The sequence below is a fragment of the Athene cunicularia genome, assembly GCF_003259725.1.
Source record: "Athene cunicularia isolate RWA chromosome 1 unlocalized genomic scaffold, athCun1 chr1_part1, whole genome shotgun sequence".
Classification (NCBI taxonomy): Eukaryota; Metazoa; Chordata; class Aves; order Strigiformes; family Strigidae; genus Athene; species Athene cunicularia.
In genome coordinates this window covers 83,014,432-83,031,478 of record NW_020799091.1, presented here as the reverse complement: position 1 = coordinate 83,031,478, position 17,047 = coordinate 83,014,432, and the positions used below count along the sequence as shown (strand labels likewise).

Below are 17,047 nucleotides of genomic sequence, written 5' to 3'. Positions count from 1 at the left end.
GTGTTTGGATTGAAACAATGGATATTCAAAAGACCAAATTCTTTCTGCAATGCACAGTCCTCTGGGATTTTTCCTTCTGATTGTTATCAGTGGTCTTTTTCAGTTACACAGTATATAAACAAAAGAAGGAGCTATATTGTGCTAAATCAGATGTCCTTCTTATCCAATATCCTGCCTCTGACATTGGCCATTAGTGGATGCCTAGGAAACAGTGTAAGAATGGAGGAAGCACACAGCTTCCAACAAACCATTACCTAGAAGCTTCCTGTGCTGGACCATTATATGTATTTTACCCTTTTTATCTATTAGTTACTGTTCTATAACAGAACTTTTGCCCTGTTTTGAGTTATTTAAAGCTTGCATGAGAATCTTTTTCAGAAGCATTTTAGAAACCTGGATACAGTATATCCGTTCTCCTTGTCCAAGTGCTTATTTATGAGTTCAAAAAAAACACCTAATAAGTATGTGAAATCTTATTTTACTTTGCAAAAAACATGTTCTCTTTCTTCATTACATTATATTTTGTTCATGTGCCTGGATCTGTTTCTCATCATAGTTTCTTTCAGTTTGCCTGGTAGAGAAGACGTACTGACTGATCTTTGGCATGTACCAGGAGTTCATTTTAAAAACTAGCATCACATTTATGATCTCAGCACAATAGTGTGCACGTAACTGTGCAGAAAACTTCGACAGCATTTAGTGCAAACAACTAAATTGATAATACCATTAGAAAAATCGGGGTGAGGGGAATGATTTGTTTGAGGTGGGTTGGGGTTTTTTTTGGCAGGCAGACATGCCCCCTGCAGTACTGCATGCATATGCTCGGTCGTGTCAAATGAAAAAAGCTTATTTCCTCATGTTATACCAGGATTACAGAGAACTTGCCTATTAAAAAAATCTAAAATGCCAGTTTAGTATCTAGAATTAGATAATTCTGCTTTTTAACACCATGTAATATTTAAAGTCTTAATACAAGCACATTCTGATGATGTCATTTACTTCATGGGGGAAAAATTGCTATTAAATGAGAACATAAAAACCTGTCATGTCATCTTCTCCTTAAGATCATAAGCTTGTAAAGCCTGCAGAATTATTTCTTTAACACTCTTCCCCTTTTTTTTTTTTTTTTTTTTTTTTTTTTTTTATTTGGTGAGAAAGACTATACTAAAAGGATTTATAAAAGCACAAAAATCTCTAAGCTTAGAACTTTTAGTAGTCTGTATTTTCCAGGTATCTTAAGGAAATCGGATTGAATGCTTTTTTTAAATTTAACTGCTATCTATTCCTAAAATTATTTTACTACAACTTGGATAACTGTTTCTGCCTAAACACAAACTAATATTTATTTCACATGTATTACTGAAGAGAACGATTCCAATGTCACCATAAAAAATAGGTTGAAATAATAGGGAACAGAGTCAGCAAGAGGTTTTGCTAAAGCAGGAACCACTTTCTGGATTAAGTTAAAAGCCCAAGAAAGTGCAACTGAAATGAAATGCTTAAGTATGCTTGAGAATGTGCTTTGGTATAGTTCAGTCTGTAGTGCCCCCTGGTGATAAAATAAGCAATTATCAACTATTGTTTCCCTAAAAGATAAAAGCCATGCAAAAATTAAGCTCTTTTCCATAACTAGAAATAAGGACTAAAATATTGTACATATTTTAATAATTTCAGACTTTGATTTGGGCTTAATGTGAAGAGTAATGTGTAAGTTGTAGGCTTTTATTATAGCAGCTTTGCATGAATTAACTTCAGTCTTCACAGAGGTTATTTGAGTTCAACTTAGGTTTATTTCAGTTGGAATGATCTCCGTTCATATTTGTAATTTGGTGCAATAATTGCTTCTAGAATTAGCTCTGGTTTTGCCTTAATTACACTAGTTTCCATTTATTACTACTTCTTAATTTCTCCCATGTCTCATTTAATTTGTTTCAGTAAAACTATATGAGGACAACTACATATTATTAATCTTTTTTTGTCTTTAAACATTTACATGCTGGTATTTTTATGTTATTTCATTACATATCATTACCTTTTTGTAGAAGGTTTTGTGTTCATTTCTGAAGATGAACAGTGGTTGGATAGTATGTGGGGTGAGAAATATGGGAAAAATAATTGAAGAAAACAGCTTGTGGATTGCACCTGCACTATCTCTATGCATTTCACAAGAAGATAGCAGAGAATAAATATTTTGAAATTTACATCTTCATGTACTCTTTGCAGGTATACGATGATGGAAAATATGTATACGTAGTAACAGAACTTATGAAAGGAGGAGAACTGCTGGATAAAATCCTCAGGCAAAAATTTTTCTCAGAACGAGAAGCTAGTGCTGTTCTGTTCACAATAACAAAAACGGTTGAATATCTCCATGCACAAGGGGTAAGTTTTCATCTTGGAAAAAATGCTTATAGATGTTAATATTCTTCCCTTTCAAGATATGGGTTTATAATTCTGATGTGTTCTTCTGTATGGTAATTAAGTAATTTCTAGTAAATAATTACATTGTAGCAGGCATTTATGTTGAAATGAAAACATTCCTCACTAGCTGTGTAGATGTGCAGATAATGGAGATGATGCAACTGTTTCTGCTGTCCTTCATGCAGTCTGTAAGCAGTTCTGTGGAATATACAGATAATTATTAATAGAGCAATATGAGCAGAAGTGAGGAAGAAACACTAGGACCAGTGCTGTTGCCTAGCCATGGGACCTAATGTTTAATCCCAACCCCATCCTGTGATAGAACCTGAAAATTTATTTTCCACCACCTGTCACACTTGCAGTTTCTTCCACTTCTTGGTTTTGAAGAGCGTGGCTTATACCTTTTAACTCCTGTGCCATAGGCTCAGGGAATTGCAGTGGACTGCTAGGAGAAAGACAATTCATGCTTCAGGAAATTAATTTGGAGACAGCAGAAGTAGTTCAAAGATAGAGGAGGCCAGTGTGACAATAGCATGGCAAGAATGACAAGTTGTGTTGCATTTTTAAGTAAACAAGAAAAGGGGGATATAGAAAAAGCAGAAAGCAAGGGTGCAAGGAAAAAGTCAAGCTGCTAACACCTAATATTGTCATCCAAGAAAATATGCTTTGGAATACATAGTACTCATTATTTTAAGAAACAAATAACAGCACACGCTGTCATTTCTGGGAGCTTTTATTTTAGAAAATTTATGCTCAAAGTTATCTGGTTTATCTTCTGTGATACATCATTTCCTTCAGTCTCTTGCTCACATGTAGGTTTTTATTTGAACCTGTGTGTACAGGGCTAGAATCTTTGGCCAGCAGCATCCATGGGAATTATGAATAAACCTTGATACCTTCTGTTTGGAAATATAAGTAATAGAGTAACACAAATTATAACTTGGTTCCTTCTTACAATATGTGGCTAAAAAAGACCTAGTGCCCTTGCATCAAGGGATTTTAGGGGCCTTTGTTTCTTTGCTGTAGATCTCTGTAAATATTATAATAGCATTTTAATTTGCATTAAATCACATGCTCTTTGGAACTTTTACTTTTGGAAATTTTTGGGTCATCGTGTTAAGTACACCTCTGTGTAAAAGGTAGCCATATATGTAAATAGTGAGCAATTCAGTAGTCTAACTTTTATCTGGGAGAGTCCTCCCTGGCTTCAGTGGATTTTCCTTTTGTAGCTCTGGACACCAGAGGAGCTCATTTGAATATGGTATTAGGTAATACCTGGTTTGACAGACTCTGAATCTGTGTGCAGTCTCCACAACCCTTCACAGAAGGAGTTTCCTCATGGACATTCATAGGATAACTTTTGAACTGAAAAATTAGCTAAGCAGGAATGCAGTCATTCTCCTCAGGGTAAGCAATACTTCCAACTCTCTCCCAATTCATTCTAAAAGTATTAGGGACAGCATACAACAATTAAGGGTTGGCACAGCAGACATTGTGAAAAGGATAAACAAGAAGTATCATGTCATCTTGGAGCAGAATACTTCTGCATGCTGGTAGATGCTTGAGACTGCTAATTAAAACATGATGCTAAACAATAAAGAACTGAAATGTCCTGCATATTGGTTTGCTCTCTTCTGCTCTACAGTAAAATGTTATTTCTGTGCAAAATACAATATAATCTAAACATCTGATATCTTTTCAAAATTCACCTTTGGGAAAACAGCTTAATACAGGAAGAGAATTTATTATTCTTTGACATAAACATTTTGATTGCCTTGGAATTAGGATTTGGATTTTAATTAGACTGTTACACTTAGTCTTCCTCCCACTTGGGAATTGCTTCCCCTTCAAAAAAAAAAAAACCAAAAAAAAACCCTCAAGCAGACTGGTTCTAGAAACAGTCTGCCAAATCCCCAGCTCTGTGCTGCTTCTGTTGCCCACCTCTTCCTTTTCTGCCCCTTTTAGAATCTATTAAAAAAACCCCCACCAACTAGAATAAAACTGTTTTTTTTCTTCTGCCTCTTGGAGCAGTAAAGGATGTTTCATTCATTACTTAGAAAAGGATTCTAGTCTGTCTAAACACTAAAAAATGAAGGCTATCAAGAGCCAGTTCTCTCATACACTGACATCTTAAGCCAGGATGTTCCTCTTAACACCTACTGTTCCAGCTCAGATTCTTTAATATCTCTTGTGTGTTTCAGCTTACAAGGTGCTTATTTCCATAATTTTAAGTATTTGCTTTGTTAAATCTGAGAGTTGCAAAGTATCTGCATGCTGAAAAAGCCTCTAATAAATAGACCTGCTGTGTTAAATGGCTTTACAATCTACAGACCCTCTGCAATCTTTTACTACTTGGTCTTATATTACTTTCCTGAAACACTGCTAGCTTTCTGGAAGAGTACATAGAACTTCTGATTCTGCACATCATTTACTTGCAGGAGTTTTGGGGTATCTTCTCATTCTAATGTGATTATCTTCTTAAAATATTTCACCACAATCTCTTCTATTCAAATTTAATCATGAAAAGCTGTGTTTATTATTAGTCAAATACATAGAAAATCAGAAAGATAAAGGCCTTCATAGCAAGTCTATTTAAATATTTAAAAGAGAACATTCAGATCCACTCTACTGTCTTACAGCTCTAGAACAGACTCTAGAAGGCTTGTGAAGAAAATATAACAAACAGGTCATCTGATTTCAAAGACTGTCTTTGCACATTCCAGATTTTATTCAGGCTTGTTATAACATAGCTTCAAATAAGTTCAGATTGATTCTGCCAAGACTTGAGCAGCTTCTACAGTTTTTGTCAAGCATTTTACATCTCAGGCCCCTTCAAAACAGCACTTGGGAACCAGTACAGGCTTTTTTTGACATGACATTTATTTCATTAGGACAATAACTATTTGATATATTTAATTATTTTTTGGCAGAACTGTATTAAAATTCCTCCTTAATCAGGCTTTCAATGATTGCACTTGAGATTAATTCAGACCATCTGAATGAAGAGAATGGAATATATAGGGTTACTCCAGCAGTAACTAGTGTGTCGTTACATAGCGCAGTGGTGCATCAGCAGCTACAGACATCCATGACTCAAAAAGATATTACTAGCTAAAGGTTCTGATTTAAAAAGCCTTGTAGGTGTATGCATGTTAAAATAGGAAAAACAAATATTTACCCATCAGAACAAGACATCTGGAACTGTCTGTACAGATTTTTTAAGGGGGAGTGGGATGTCTGGAGGGGTCTTTATAGTTAGTTTCCCAGGGAGAACTGTAGTATTCTAAACACCACTGAGCATCAGAATACTGCAGCTGATGTTAGAAGCTGGAGATCTGGAAAATGATTGCTGATGGGAGATTTTAAAATAGGTAGCATAATTTATAATTATATAATATAAAGCCTTTCATATGTTTAGCTTATTATATTTAGTGATTTGGTTTATTTCTTTAGGTTGTGCATCGAGACTTGAAGCCTAGCAATATTCTTTACGTTGATGAATCTGGTAATCCAGAATCAATTCGAATTTGTGACTTTGGCTTTGCAAAACAACTACGAGCAGAAAATGGTCTTCTGATGACTCCATGTTACACAGCAAACTTTGTTGCACCAGAGGTAAATACCATGATAGCTTATATGCCTTGATTTATTTGTATTGGATTTTTTTGCTAATCAGACATTTGTTTCATTCTTGTGTAACAAGTTAAATCACTTTGTAAACACTAAAATTTGAAATCTCACTATTTTTGGCATGATCAAAGCATTTCTAAGCATTTTTCTCAGAAGAAATGTTTGTCTCCTCAGGTTTTAAAGAGGCAAGGTTATGATGCTGCATGTGACATATGGAGCCTTGGTGTTCTACTTTATACCATGCTTACTGGGTAAGGGTAATTTTAGTTTGTTTTACTATAGAACAGCAAACCAATATAAACAAAAAAATAATAAATGTGGGCCCACTGATGAAGATGTTTCTATCAAGGCACTGATTAATCTCAACTTTGGCTTCAATGGGGGTAGAACATGCTTTGCCTTTAGTAGAATCCAAGTTAACTGATGTGAATAATTCTTGGCTTCTTATGTCTCATCTGGTTTAGGTGGTTTAATTTCTGCTTTATGGTGATTTAGGAGTAAGAATTAATTGCTTCATGTGAAAATTAACTAATTAAATAGGATATATATTGAAGGAAAAGCATGTTGCAAATATAACTGCAGTGCATTGAAGCATGATTGTATGCAAAATTCAGCCACTGAATAGTTTGAAGTGATGCAGTTAGGATGTAATACATGCATAGAAATGCATTTATGTATGCAACAGAAATTATTTGTATAAAAGATGATGAACAATAAATTCAGCTATAGTTCCAAAAGTTCAAAAGATAGTTGCTGATGCACCTGCCAAATAAGATTATCTTTTCTTCCAGATTATTCCACTTTGGTTAAGAGTTAACATCCTCAGAGACATTTTAGCATTTTAAAATAAATAATGAACATACTTGTTTTTAAATATATCTTCTTTTTAGTTGTGGATATTCTGGTAGCAGCAAGAGTGCTTATAGTGAAGCAAGGAAAATTGCTACACCTTCCTTCCTCTAGTATCAAACCAGCATTTATTTTTTACAGACTCATCATAAAGTCTTCACATTTAATTTTATAACAGCTTGTTTTATTACTTTGCTAAAATATGAAGGCTTAAGGAGTACTTTCTGTAATCCAGTACTTAGCTATAGGAAAAATCTGGTTTTCACACCCGATATAGAGTGAATATATATAGTAAGAACAGATCTGTAGTCAGTGCATGCATGTTCATGTGTTAAGAATAATTTTTTTTACAGCTATCTGACTATCTGTTGCCTATATATACGTTGAACTCACTGAATGTTATGATCAGACTTGTAATAACTATTGAGGTCCAGGTTATGAAAGTTCTTAACATTGAAATTGTTTGTTTGGTTAAACAGCTACACTCCTTTTGCAAATGGTCCTGATGATACCCCAGAGGAGATTTTGGCCCGAATAGGTAGTGGAAAGTTTTCTCTCAGCGGTGGTTATTGGAATACTGTTTCAGATACAGCTAAGGCAAGTATATTTGTTTTGTCCTTTGAGCAATGGAAATGGATTGCAATGTAACATGTTGCTTATATTGTATATGTTATGTCGTACATGACTGAGTTCCACCCATTGTTATTTTAAAATACTGATCTGATCCTTTATGTGCCTTGAACTATGTTCTCTATTTATGATCACTGACTGTTTCAACAGTCACTTGCATGTAGGAAGAAAAAAAGGTGTGCCTTATACTATAGAGGTTAACAACTGTCCTTAGAAATATAGTATATTTTATCAGTATTCACACACATGAGCAATCATCCATGATGAGAAATGCTGTCACAAAACTTCATGTAGAAGCATGATATTCAAAAAATCGTACAGATAGTCTAAATCAGGATAATGAAAATATTACGATCATTACCATATCCTCCACTGATTCACACTATAAAAATAAATCGTTTTTCACATTTTTCTGTTTGGGTCAGTTCTTCAGAGTTATCCAAGACAGTTTAATCTCATACTCTTTCATTAGGATTTGAGCAGTTTATTCTTTTAAGTACTTTAAGAACTTTTGGTCCTTAAGGTTGTCATATCTACTTTAAAAAACAAAACAAAACCCACTGAAGTATTATATTTTCTTACTGTTGTTTGTACAAAGTAAAAATTTTAGACAATTTTTACTTTTTTGAGAAGTACATTTTTAATAGCAAATAGACCCTAGACTTAACTGTGCAATATCCTTTATGTCCCTTCTGGGTGGCTACAGTAAAGTGCTAGTTTCCACAAAAAAATTGTCTACATATGTTGTGCTCTTTCTTGCTAATTGATTTGTCATGTGCTTTCTAATGGTACTGTTCTCATAACTCAACCATTTTCCCACAAATTATATCATTCATTTGACTGACAAATCAACCTATTAGAATAACATGTTTACACTATGTAATCTGGTAGCATCAGCTTTTTCTTCCTTCAGTGCCATTCTGTTCAGTTGTACTTGGGAGTCTAGAATGAACCAAAAACCGATCAGCCATGTAAAAAAAATTCTTAGATTCCTTTTTAATATCTTTATGATCAAACTTTTTGAATTGCAAAACAAATAGTGTTTTATATGAAAATTTCCAGTATTGCTCATGTAACTTCAATTATCTTAAATCCAGTTGTAGTCAACTAAATATTTTCCTCCACAAGTAATTGCTTAATGTAGAAATGTTATTTACGGTTGACCCTTACTGACTGACATCTAAAGTCATCTATAAAATATTATGCTGCTGTATAAATTTCTTTTTAACAATTCATCTTGAGTGTCATATGCAATTCTCACTACCATAATTTGAAGAAGATAAAATAGAAGTTGAAAAGGTGGTAGAAAAGGATGTACCAAAATGAAGGTGAAAATCTGATTAGATCTCAAGAGCCACTTCCATATAAAGTGCGTAAATAGAATATGGTGTTTCATCTCAGCAGAGCTGACTGACATGACAAACAAAAGAGATCACCTTACTGATAGTACAAAGAGGAAAGAGTAATTCCTTTTTTCTTATATGATTTTATTAGGACAGTCAGGAATAATTCAATTAATATGTTCTGCAGAAGTTAAAAACCAAATTAAATACCTATTCATGAGGTTCACAACTAAATTGTAAAACTGTGAAAGATGTTTGAGAAGAGGTGAGGAAAAACAAGTATAAGCAGCAAAATTAGTTCAGATGGGGTGAGGTAAAAATCTCTATGAGTATGTATATGGCCAGCAGGAGTACTAAAATTCCACTTTTACCTTACACAGTTGTTGAAAGATTGTTAGCCACAGAGAAGTCATGCAAGGAGAAGGATCATCTGTTTTCTTAAGTTTTCCTTTTTCAGTACTTATTTCCTACATATCTGCTATTTGTCATTGTTAAAATACTGGTATAGTGGGTTCTCTAGCCCAATGTGCATATTTTTGTTTGTGGTTTTTGCCTCACTTAATTGGATGCCTTCCTGTTGAGTTACTAAATATCCATTAAGTCACATAACTAAAAAATACAGTGTTAGGCATTGCTGGGCAGTTTTCCAGCTGTTTCAAACTGACACTATTATACCATAAAATCTTCAAGTTTGAACAAGAATCTGTTTTAAAGCTGAAGTTTTACTGTTATTTGTATTAACTCTTTGTATATTACTGACAGGACCTTGTTTCAAAAATGCTTCATGTTGACCCACATCAAAGATTGACTGCAGCCCAGGTTCTTGGTCACCCCTGGATAGTTCACTGTGACCAGTTGCCTCAATACCAGCTGAACAGGCAGGATGCTCCCCATTTAGTTAAGGTAAATAGATACTAGTTTAGCTTGCTGTATAGCCAAAATTAGTGCAAACAACAGGATGGGCTTTTTAAAAAATTTACTGTAGCATGTGTTTCCACTAAATACTATTTAGAAGTTGTTATGACTGGGAGTTGCACTAAGCCATAAAGTGAACTTGTAGTATGTAGCAGGATTTCATAAGAACCACCTCATGGATAACACTTTCTCAAAAGACTTTCATTTTCTTAGGTTTGAAACTTATTGGACTGACTTACACTGGAAGGCTTAACTGCCTTAAGAAACCAGCATAGAAGAAATAATTCTTCTGATAGTGTTGTCGGGTGACTACAGGGGAGCTGAAAAATAGTTTGGCTAATTTTACAGTTTCAGAGGAGGTGTTAATTGTCAGTGACTAAAAGAAAACAGTATACTTCATGATCACATTATAAGCTAAAAAGAAGTCAAAAAGGCAGTGTTAATTAATATAGTATCATACTGTTCTACACTCTGAAACACAATCTGGTTTTGACCCTGATAAACTTTGTCATTTTGAACAAGCAGAGAGAAATCAAAAATAATTCAATTCTATTTCTCTCTATTCCTCACTGCCTTCAGTGCTACATCCAAGAATCTCTGTCATGCAACATAAAAGGGATCTGAAGAATATAATTAACACTCTGAGTCACCTATTAGAAATTTCTTGCATCCAAAACACACAGGTGGAAAGAGATGGAAGTTCTGATTCCACAGCTCACAACTTTCTAACTTTTTAAATAAATCTTCATGTGCTGAATAACGTGGGCAACCGAAATGGTTACGTAAGCGATGAGCAGAAACAGCTTACCGATGGGATTTCATTCCCCAACTATCTTGCAAAGCATGGATGGAGAATTTAATTTAACAATCTATCTTATACCTTCTGGGTTTGGCTTTTTAAGCAAGGTAAAATTGCTTTAGATTGATCTGAAAACTATTTACTACCTTAAAAAACACTCCTAACACTATTAGTATTTGAGTAATGCAGGGGTAGGTTTCTGTTTTGTGGATGAAAGTAGACTGGAAGCTAAAACTCATTCAGAATCTCTGGCACTTAGCGCTGTGTGATCTCATGTGTGCATCAGTCACAAAGTGATCGTCTTGGTTTTTCTCCCCTCTACCCCACAGGGTGCAATGGCAGCAACTTACTCTGCTTTGAATCGTAATCAGTCACCGGTTTTGGAGCCAGTCGGCCGTTCTACTCTTGCTCAGAGGAGAGGTATAAAAAAAATTACCTCAACAGCCCTGTGAAGTGACCTCAACCAGATATTTGGTACCATGGCATAAGATGATAGCACAAATCATGGCGACAGGTAGCACATATCTGACAGATACCTGCAAGCACACTCTGTCCCAGCTGGTACCTATAATGCTGCTGCTCCTGCTGCTGCTGCTGCTTTCATCTATTCTCGCTTTAAACTGTTGATGGCAAGTTACTGATCTTACTGGAGCTTCAAATTGAGTGACAAGTGGAAACACAAGGAAAACAATCATGTTCACGACTAAATAAACCAGAAGAATAACGAATGCCACCTCTGTCAAAAATACACTGAATAAAGCACTCTGCACCACATAGCATTATTTTTATAAGGAATATTTTTTTGTCCCCTAAAATATTCTTTGTTACAGGTAGAGATGGACAGTTTATGTTAAGCACTTAGCTTAAACAATCTGTTTATATTAGCACTATATACTTTGTGCCATCCAACATTTTGTATGTTTTTGTAAACAGTTCACAGCAGTACATTTCCGTGCTGTTTTCTTTAATGTATACATGCCTTGTTTTACTTAGATGATATTAATCATTTTGACAATTAAGTCTGATTAAACAGTTCACCTGGATTAATCAGTGTTGTTGGACAGTTCTAAGAGAAGCCTGACTGTTAAACAGCTATTGAATGTAATACTATGAATATGTATTTCTCCTTGCCTGTGTCTTTTCTACATTTCCATGTTTTTGACGCTGCATGTCATGCTATGAAAATCAGGATACTGTTTGTAGTATTCAAAAGTGAAACAGTGGATCTTTCACCATACTATATATACAATAGGTAATATAACCCAGAAAAAAGATAACTTGCTCTGTATCTCGCTCTGACTTTTGTTCCTCCTCCCCTCCCTTTTGTTCTCTCCCATCTAATCTCTGGACTCAGGAATCATTGCTAAATACTTTCTGATAGAGGACATTTCTATATTGTTTATTCTTATAATCCATTGTTAATGTTTTATCTCTAGTCTGTGACTTTTAAGCTGCAAAGGATTTGTTCAGTGAATGTTGGCATTATTGAAGAAAGGCAACATTGAAGATACAGCAAAACGTATTGTCCGCTAATAAGCAGAAGCCTGCAAAAAGTAGGTTCAAACTGTATTCCTTGTGGTTGGATCTAATTTCTGTCAGTTATTTTCCAATAATTTTAATTGACATCCAAAGCAAAATGAGAGGACAGTCATTCAGATCTGTCAGGGGTTAGAAAAGGTTCGTTATAATTTACCATGAAAATAGTATCGTCCCAGTCAGGTAAGACAAAGCTGTTCAGAGTGAGTGTTCTCACTTTTCCCCAGGTGGAAGCAAGTTTGTAAGGAGGGTGAAAGACGTTTTTAAATACTGATAGCTAAACTTTTAATATTCTGGGCCTCTTGGTGCCTTAATTAAAGGTGCATCTTGATGGCTACTCTTGAAAGATCAAATTGCCCACATGAGAAGGTGCACTGGAGTGTGTGTGAGTTCAGTGAGTGTCCCACTCTACCAAAACGATACGCTACACCAACTCATTCAAATATGAAAATGGCTATTTGGAATTCCAGCTTTAATAAATACGCATCTGGATGAACAGCTCTATGTGAACAATACAATTTAAAAACTAAAATGTGCAATTTTGTGTTTTGCATAAGAAGGTATTTTTTGATTTAGTGGTATTATATTTCTTTTATGGTAATTAGTTTCCTTGAAATATCAGAGGTTTGTTGAAAGGGAGAATCATCTCTATGACACCGCAGGTTTGCTCTAGATGATTGTGAGAGTATTCCTTCTGCCACAAGTTTTTCAAGTTCCTTGGGGAAGCTTCCTTGATAGACTTGCAAAGGATCCCATTTTTATAGCCCTTAAAAATCTGTTACATTTTTAATTCCTCATATAGTTCTTAAGGAATAGGTTTTATGAATAAGGATTCTTATTTTTAAAATAGTTGTCAGAAATTTGAACACATGGCTCTTCCAAGCAGTTAGGGTTTTTCCCCTTACTTGGTCCTCTAGCACTGAAGTTCCCTTTAGCTGTACAGATGCACCTACCCTTCTTTCAAGAAACATCTTTAACTAGAGGCAAAAGAAGACCTTTATAATTTTTCTTTGACAGTGTCTGCAGTTCCAAAGTAATTCAGTAAAACCTTACCTTTCAGAAAATGTATTTTCAGCCTGTTAGCGACTGTAAATCAGGCTTATCAAAATCAAGAAACTGTACCTTCCAGAGTAGCTTTTAAATGTGTTCATCTGAAGATCCTCTTACCTAGTCAACAAACAAGATTTAAAACTGATAGTGTTGAAATAAAGGAATGGCAGTACTTGCTAGTGTGTCAATAATAGCATTTCAGTTCAGGAAGGAATTTCTTGTGTGTTCTCAGTGTGTATATACAGGTACCTAGCAAAGAACAACCTGAAAGGAGGTTCTGCTTCCCTATTGGCAATATCCATGTTAAAATAATATAAAAGTACTTTCAGTAGTTTTATTTTAGCAATATTTTGTGGCCCTCAAGCTCATTGGTCGTTAGCCAAATAGCGAAGCAAAGTTAACTCCTGTATTTTATGTATCTACATTCTCAAGTCAGCTGTTAATTTAGTCTAGACTTTACAGATGTTGCTACTATGTCAAGTATATAGCAGCACAGGATGAACAGTTTAAATGCTAATAAAACAGAGCAGTTTAAGGCATGCTAACTTGAGTGTGTTGAAGTCTAGATCTGCTATATTTTTAATTTACTTTCTAAACCAAAGTATAAAGGGCTACCAAGGTATAAAGGGCCTGTTTATGCAGGTGTATTTTACAGACTAGACTTACATGGTTTTATGTACCTTACTTCCTGTTTTGGATCCATGTTCACAACTTTCACATGTATTTTTATGTTTTTGTAGCTGCAGTTGTTAAAAGCTATAAAGAAATCCACATAATGCTTCTTTGAATCCCAGCACCTTTCTATTAGAATGTGAGTACCTATGACACACTGTGTGAATTCATTGCTGGGCTGCTGCTTTGTCTGCAAAGCATAGCAAGTGACTCTAGGATACAGAGTCATAGAGGATAAAAAAGGAGGACTGCAGATACAGGTGAATCTTCTATATGTAGGCCATGGGGTTTTTTTTTAGTGTGAAATTACCACTTATTGTGCTTTGAGAGCATGAGAGAACAGAGGGAAGAGTGTAGTTGCAATACTCATTAAATGCCATCTATATCCTCTAAGGGCAATGTTCTTTACTCATAATCACTATAACATTGAATGAAACTTATAAGGAGTTTTTCAAGAAACTATTTAAAACTTTTTTCTAAAGAGACATGGGTATAAGAAAATAGATTTACGCGTCTGGGATTTTTTTGTGTGTGTTTTGTTTTTGTAAATGTGGTGTACCAACTAAAGCTGTGCTTTTCTATTATTGGAAGGAAAGGATTCAAAGTATGCTGGTCCTTAGTAAGCAGCAATGGTTAATAGATGAATTTTCACTTATGAAAATGATGTAAATGATTAGCTTTATCTTGATACTCTTGACCTAATCAAAGGGAAGGTGTACTTATGAGGGATGTAATTATTTTGCAACCTAGTTGGGGGGGGAATCTACTTAAAACATTTTTAAAAAATGACAAAATCACAGATAAAATATTTTTCTACAATTCTATACAATCATACTTTATACTAGTTTTCTCAGCATGACATGTGAGTGAGTCTAAGGTACTGTTCCAGGAAAACAGTGGTATTGTACCTTGTTCTAGACCATTACAATAGCATCTGTTAGATGCTTGTCACTGCTGTCATAGAACTGAAATGCTAGTAAAAAAAAAAAAAAAGTTGTACTGAATACTTTAAATGATTGTTTTATTCAGAGTCTGATCTAGGAAATGTTCCAATCATGCTATTAATAATGTGTAATTAGAACTGTTCCAGATGTAACTATGAACAGTTCTGGAAAGATACTGCTTGTACTCCTGTCTCATGGCAGGTTTTGTAGTCTTCAAAAGAAATTGAAATTTCTACTATGAATAAACTTTCAACCATCTTAAAGTGCTTTTTTGGTTAATCATTGGCTCTGCTCAGTTATGAAACTTTTTGTTTGTTCATCATTAACACTGAACTACACTTGTAGCATACCTTGTCAACCAGAAAGTTTTTACTGTTTGTCAGTTGTCACTGTATTACAGCATATTTAGTCAGATCACTATTAGTAAGATAAATAGACAAAGGAAAAACCCTTGTATGCAGTAGATGCTGTAGACCCAATATATGACACAGCAAGACCAAAGTGCAAGAATATTGTATTTTTAATACAGTGTAAAGACTCCAGTCAACTGTGAAGTACAACTTAAAGGGAGGCTGCTAAATAATACTTACAAATGCCTGCATTGCTCGAGACCCTGAGAATGAACTTTTAAACATTTTCAAAATGGAAATATGTGTGTAAGTAAAATAAACAATATGCCCATGTTTCAGCAGCTCCCACAACTTGGAAGCTTACAACTGTAATCCTTTTTAGCCTTGCAACCTGGAAAAGATGGAAGATCTTTTTACTTTTGCACAGTCTACATAAAATTACAGTACTTGTGATAGCAGGACCTCTGGTTACATTCCTCTTCTATTCTCCAAGTGTACCAAAAGCAAACTCCAAGAGGACAAGAGAGTTGTTAACAGGCTCAACAAAGCACAAGAGAAAACAAGAGAGCAGTATTCTCTCCCAAGAGAAATTCCCACCATGGATCCGAGATGTTGTTTCGCTGATTAAGGATACCAGTTAAACTCAGACACCGGAGTGAAAAGAGCAGGAGTATTTTACTGGTGATAACTAAATAACGTAACAGAGTAATACAGAAAGCATGTGGTAAGAAAAGACAGAATAGTGCACCTAAAGCAACAAACAGGAAAATACAGGGTAATGCATCAAATCATTACTGCATGAGAGAGAGAATAGTGACTAAGAAAGATCCATCACCACTTGCACACATTACCATCACCCAGACCTGCAGTGGCTGGGCAGCCCCGGTTACAGCGAGGGTTGGGGGAGCCTGTCCCGGCAAGTGGGAAATCCTGTGCGGGGCCTCCACCCGTAGGTGAGGCTTCCACAGTCGCTGTGAGCGGGTCCAGCCTTATATACCCCAAAATCAGTGAGCCAGAATAGCTGGCACCTTTGTTTTGAGTGGAAAATTTCTGGTTTCATTCTCCTGTTAGATTCCACCCAAAGCCTGGCCAAGGCTCGGGGCTGGGGGGAGACCAAGGGAGTTTCTAACAAGGCCAGATACACGGGTTCTCAGCCTTGAACAAGGCTAAACAAGGGAAGTTGGATACATTCTCAGCATTTCATCCTCACTACTGATTATATTCTAGGCTGCATCTTTCACTAGCAAGTTTACATACTTTGCTGATGATTACATACTAAGTTAGCAGCTTCGGCTTGGGGCCTGTTGTTCAGGCTTCAGTATTTCAGTGCTTTAGCACTTTTTACGTCAGCATAAGTGGTTTGTTATAACTTAGTACAATACCTATTAGCACAATGGTTTTCAGTGATAAAATGTACAGGATTCATCTGTAGGTCAACTCTGGCTTGGGCTGGCTGTCTTCAGATATGTATTGGTGTGGCCCTGGGCCAACACCAGGCTTTGTCCTGTCTGAAAAACATCTTATATATATATTTTTGTGTGAAGTGGATAATCTGTATGCCTTGAGAAGCTCTGGCATGGGAGGGAGGTCCATAGGCCACGGCCCCCCGATGATGCACGCTATCGTGCCTTACTACAGCCCGTCCCCCTTTCCTACCCTCACGCTGTAACCGTTTATCCCGCGCGTTTGTAAGAGCGTGAGTGTGCGGGTCCCCAGGCTCGGGGGGCTGCGCTGCCCGCTGCTGAGGCCGGAGGTGCGAGACCTCCTCCTGCTCCTTGAAATCCACCGGAGAGAGTCCCCGCCACCCCCGGGAGCCGCCGTGCCCGAGCCTGCGGCTGGGCCCCACGCGGGGGCGGGGAGCGGCGGGAGGGCGGCGATTGCAGGCGAGGACCGGTCCCGGGGCGGCGG

General features: G+C 36.1%; 1 protein-coding gene across 2 annotated transcripts in view; it reads left to right on the top strand.

The window, feature by feature from the left end:
• RPS6KA3 (ribosomal protein S6 kinase A3) overlaps nucleotides 1-15,052 on the top strand; it is a 65,083-nt gene extending 50,031 nt beyond the window's left edge. For both annotated transcript variants that reach the window (XM_026844927.1, XM_026844917.1), the window contains exons 16-21: nucleotides 2,224-2,382; nucleotides 5,875-6,036; nucleotides 6,226-6,302; nucleotides 7,380-7,497; nucleotides 9,636-9,776; nucleotides 10,917-15,052. In XM_026844927.1, coding sequence (XP_026700728.1) covers nucleotides 2,224-2,382; nucleotides 5,875-6,036; nucleotides 6,226-6,302; nucleotides 7,380-7,497; nucleotides 9,636-9,776; nucleotides 10,917-11,039 — 780 coding nt within the window. In that variant the 3' untranslated portion in view covers nucleotides 11,040-15,052. The remainder of the gene's footprint in view (nucleotides 1-2,223; nucleotides 2,383-5,874; nucleotides 6,037-6,225; nucleotides 6,303-7,379; nucleotides 7,498-9,635; nucleotides 9,777-10,916) is intronic.
• Nucleotides 15,053-17,047: the final 1,995 nt, after the last annotated feature.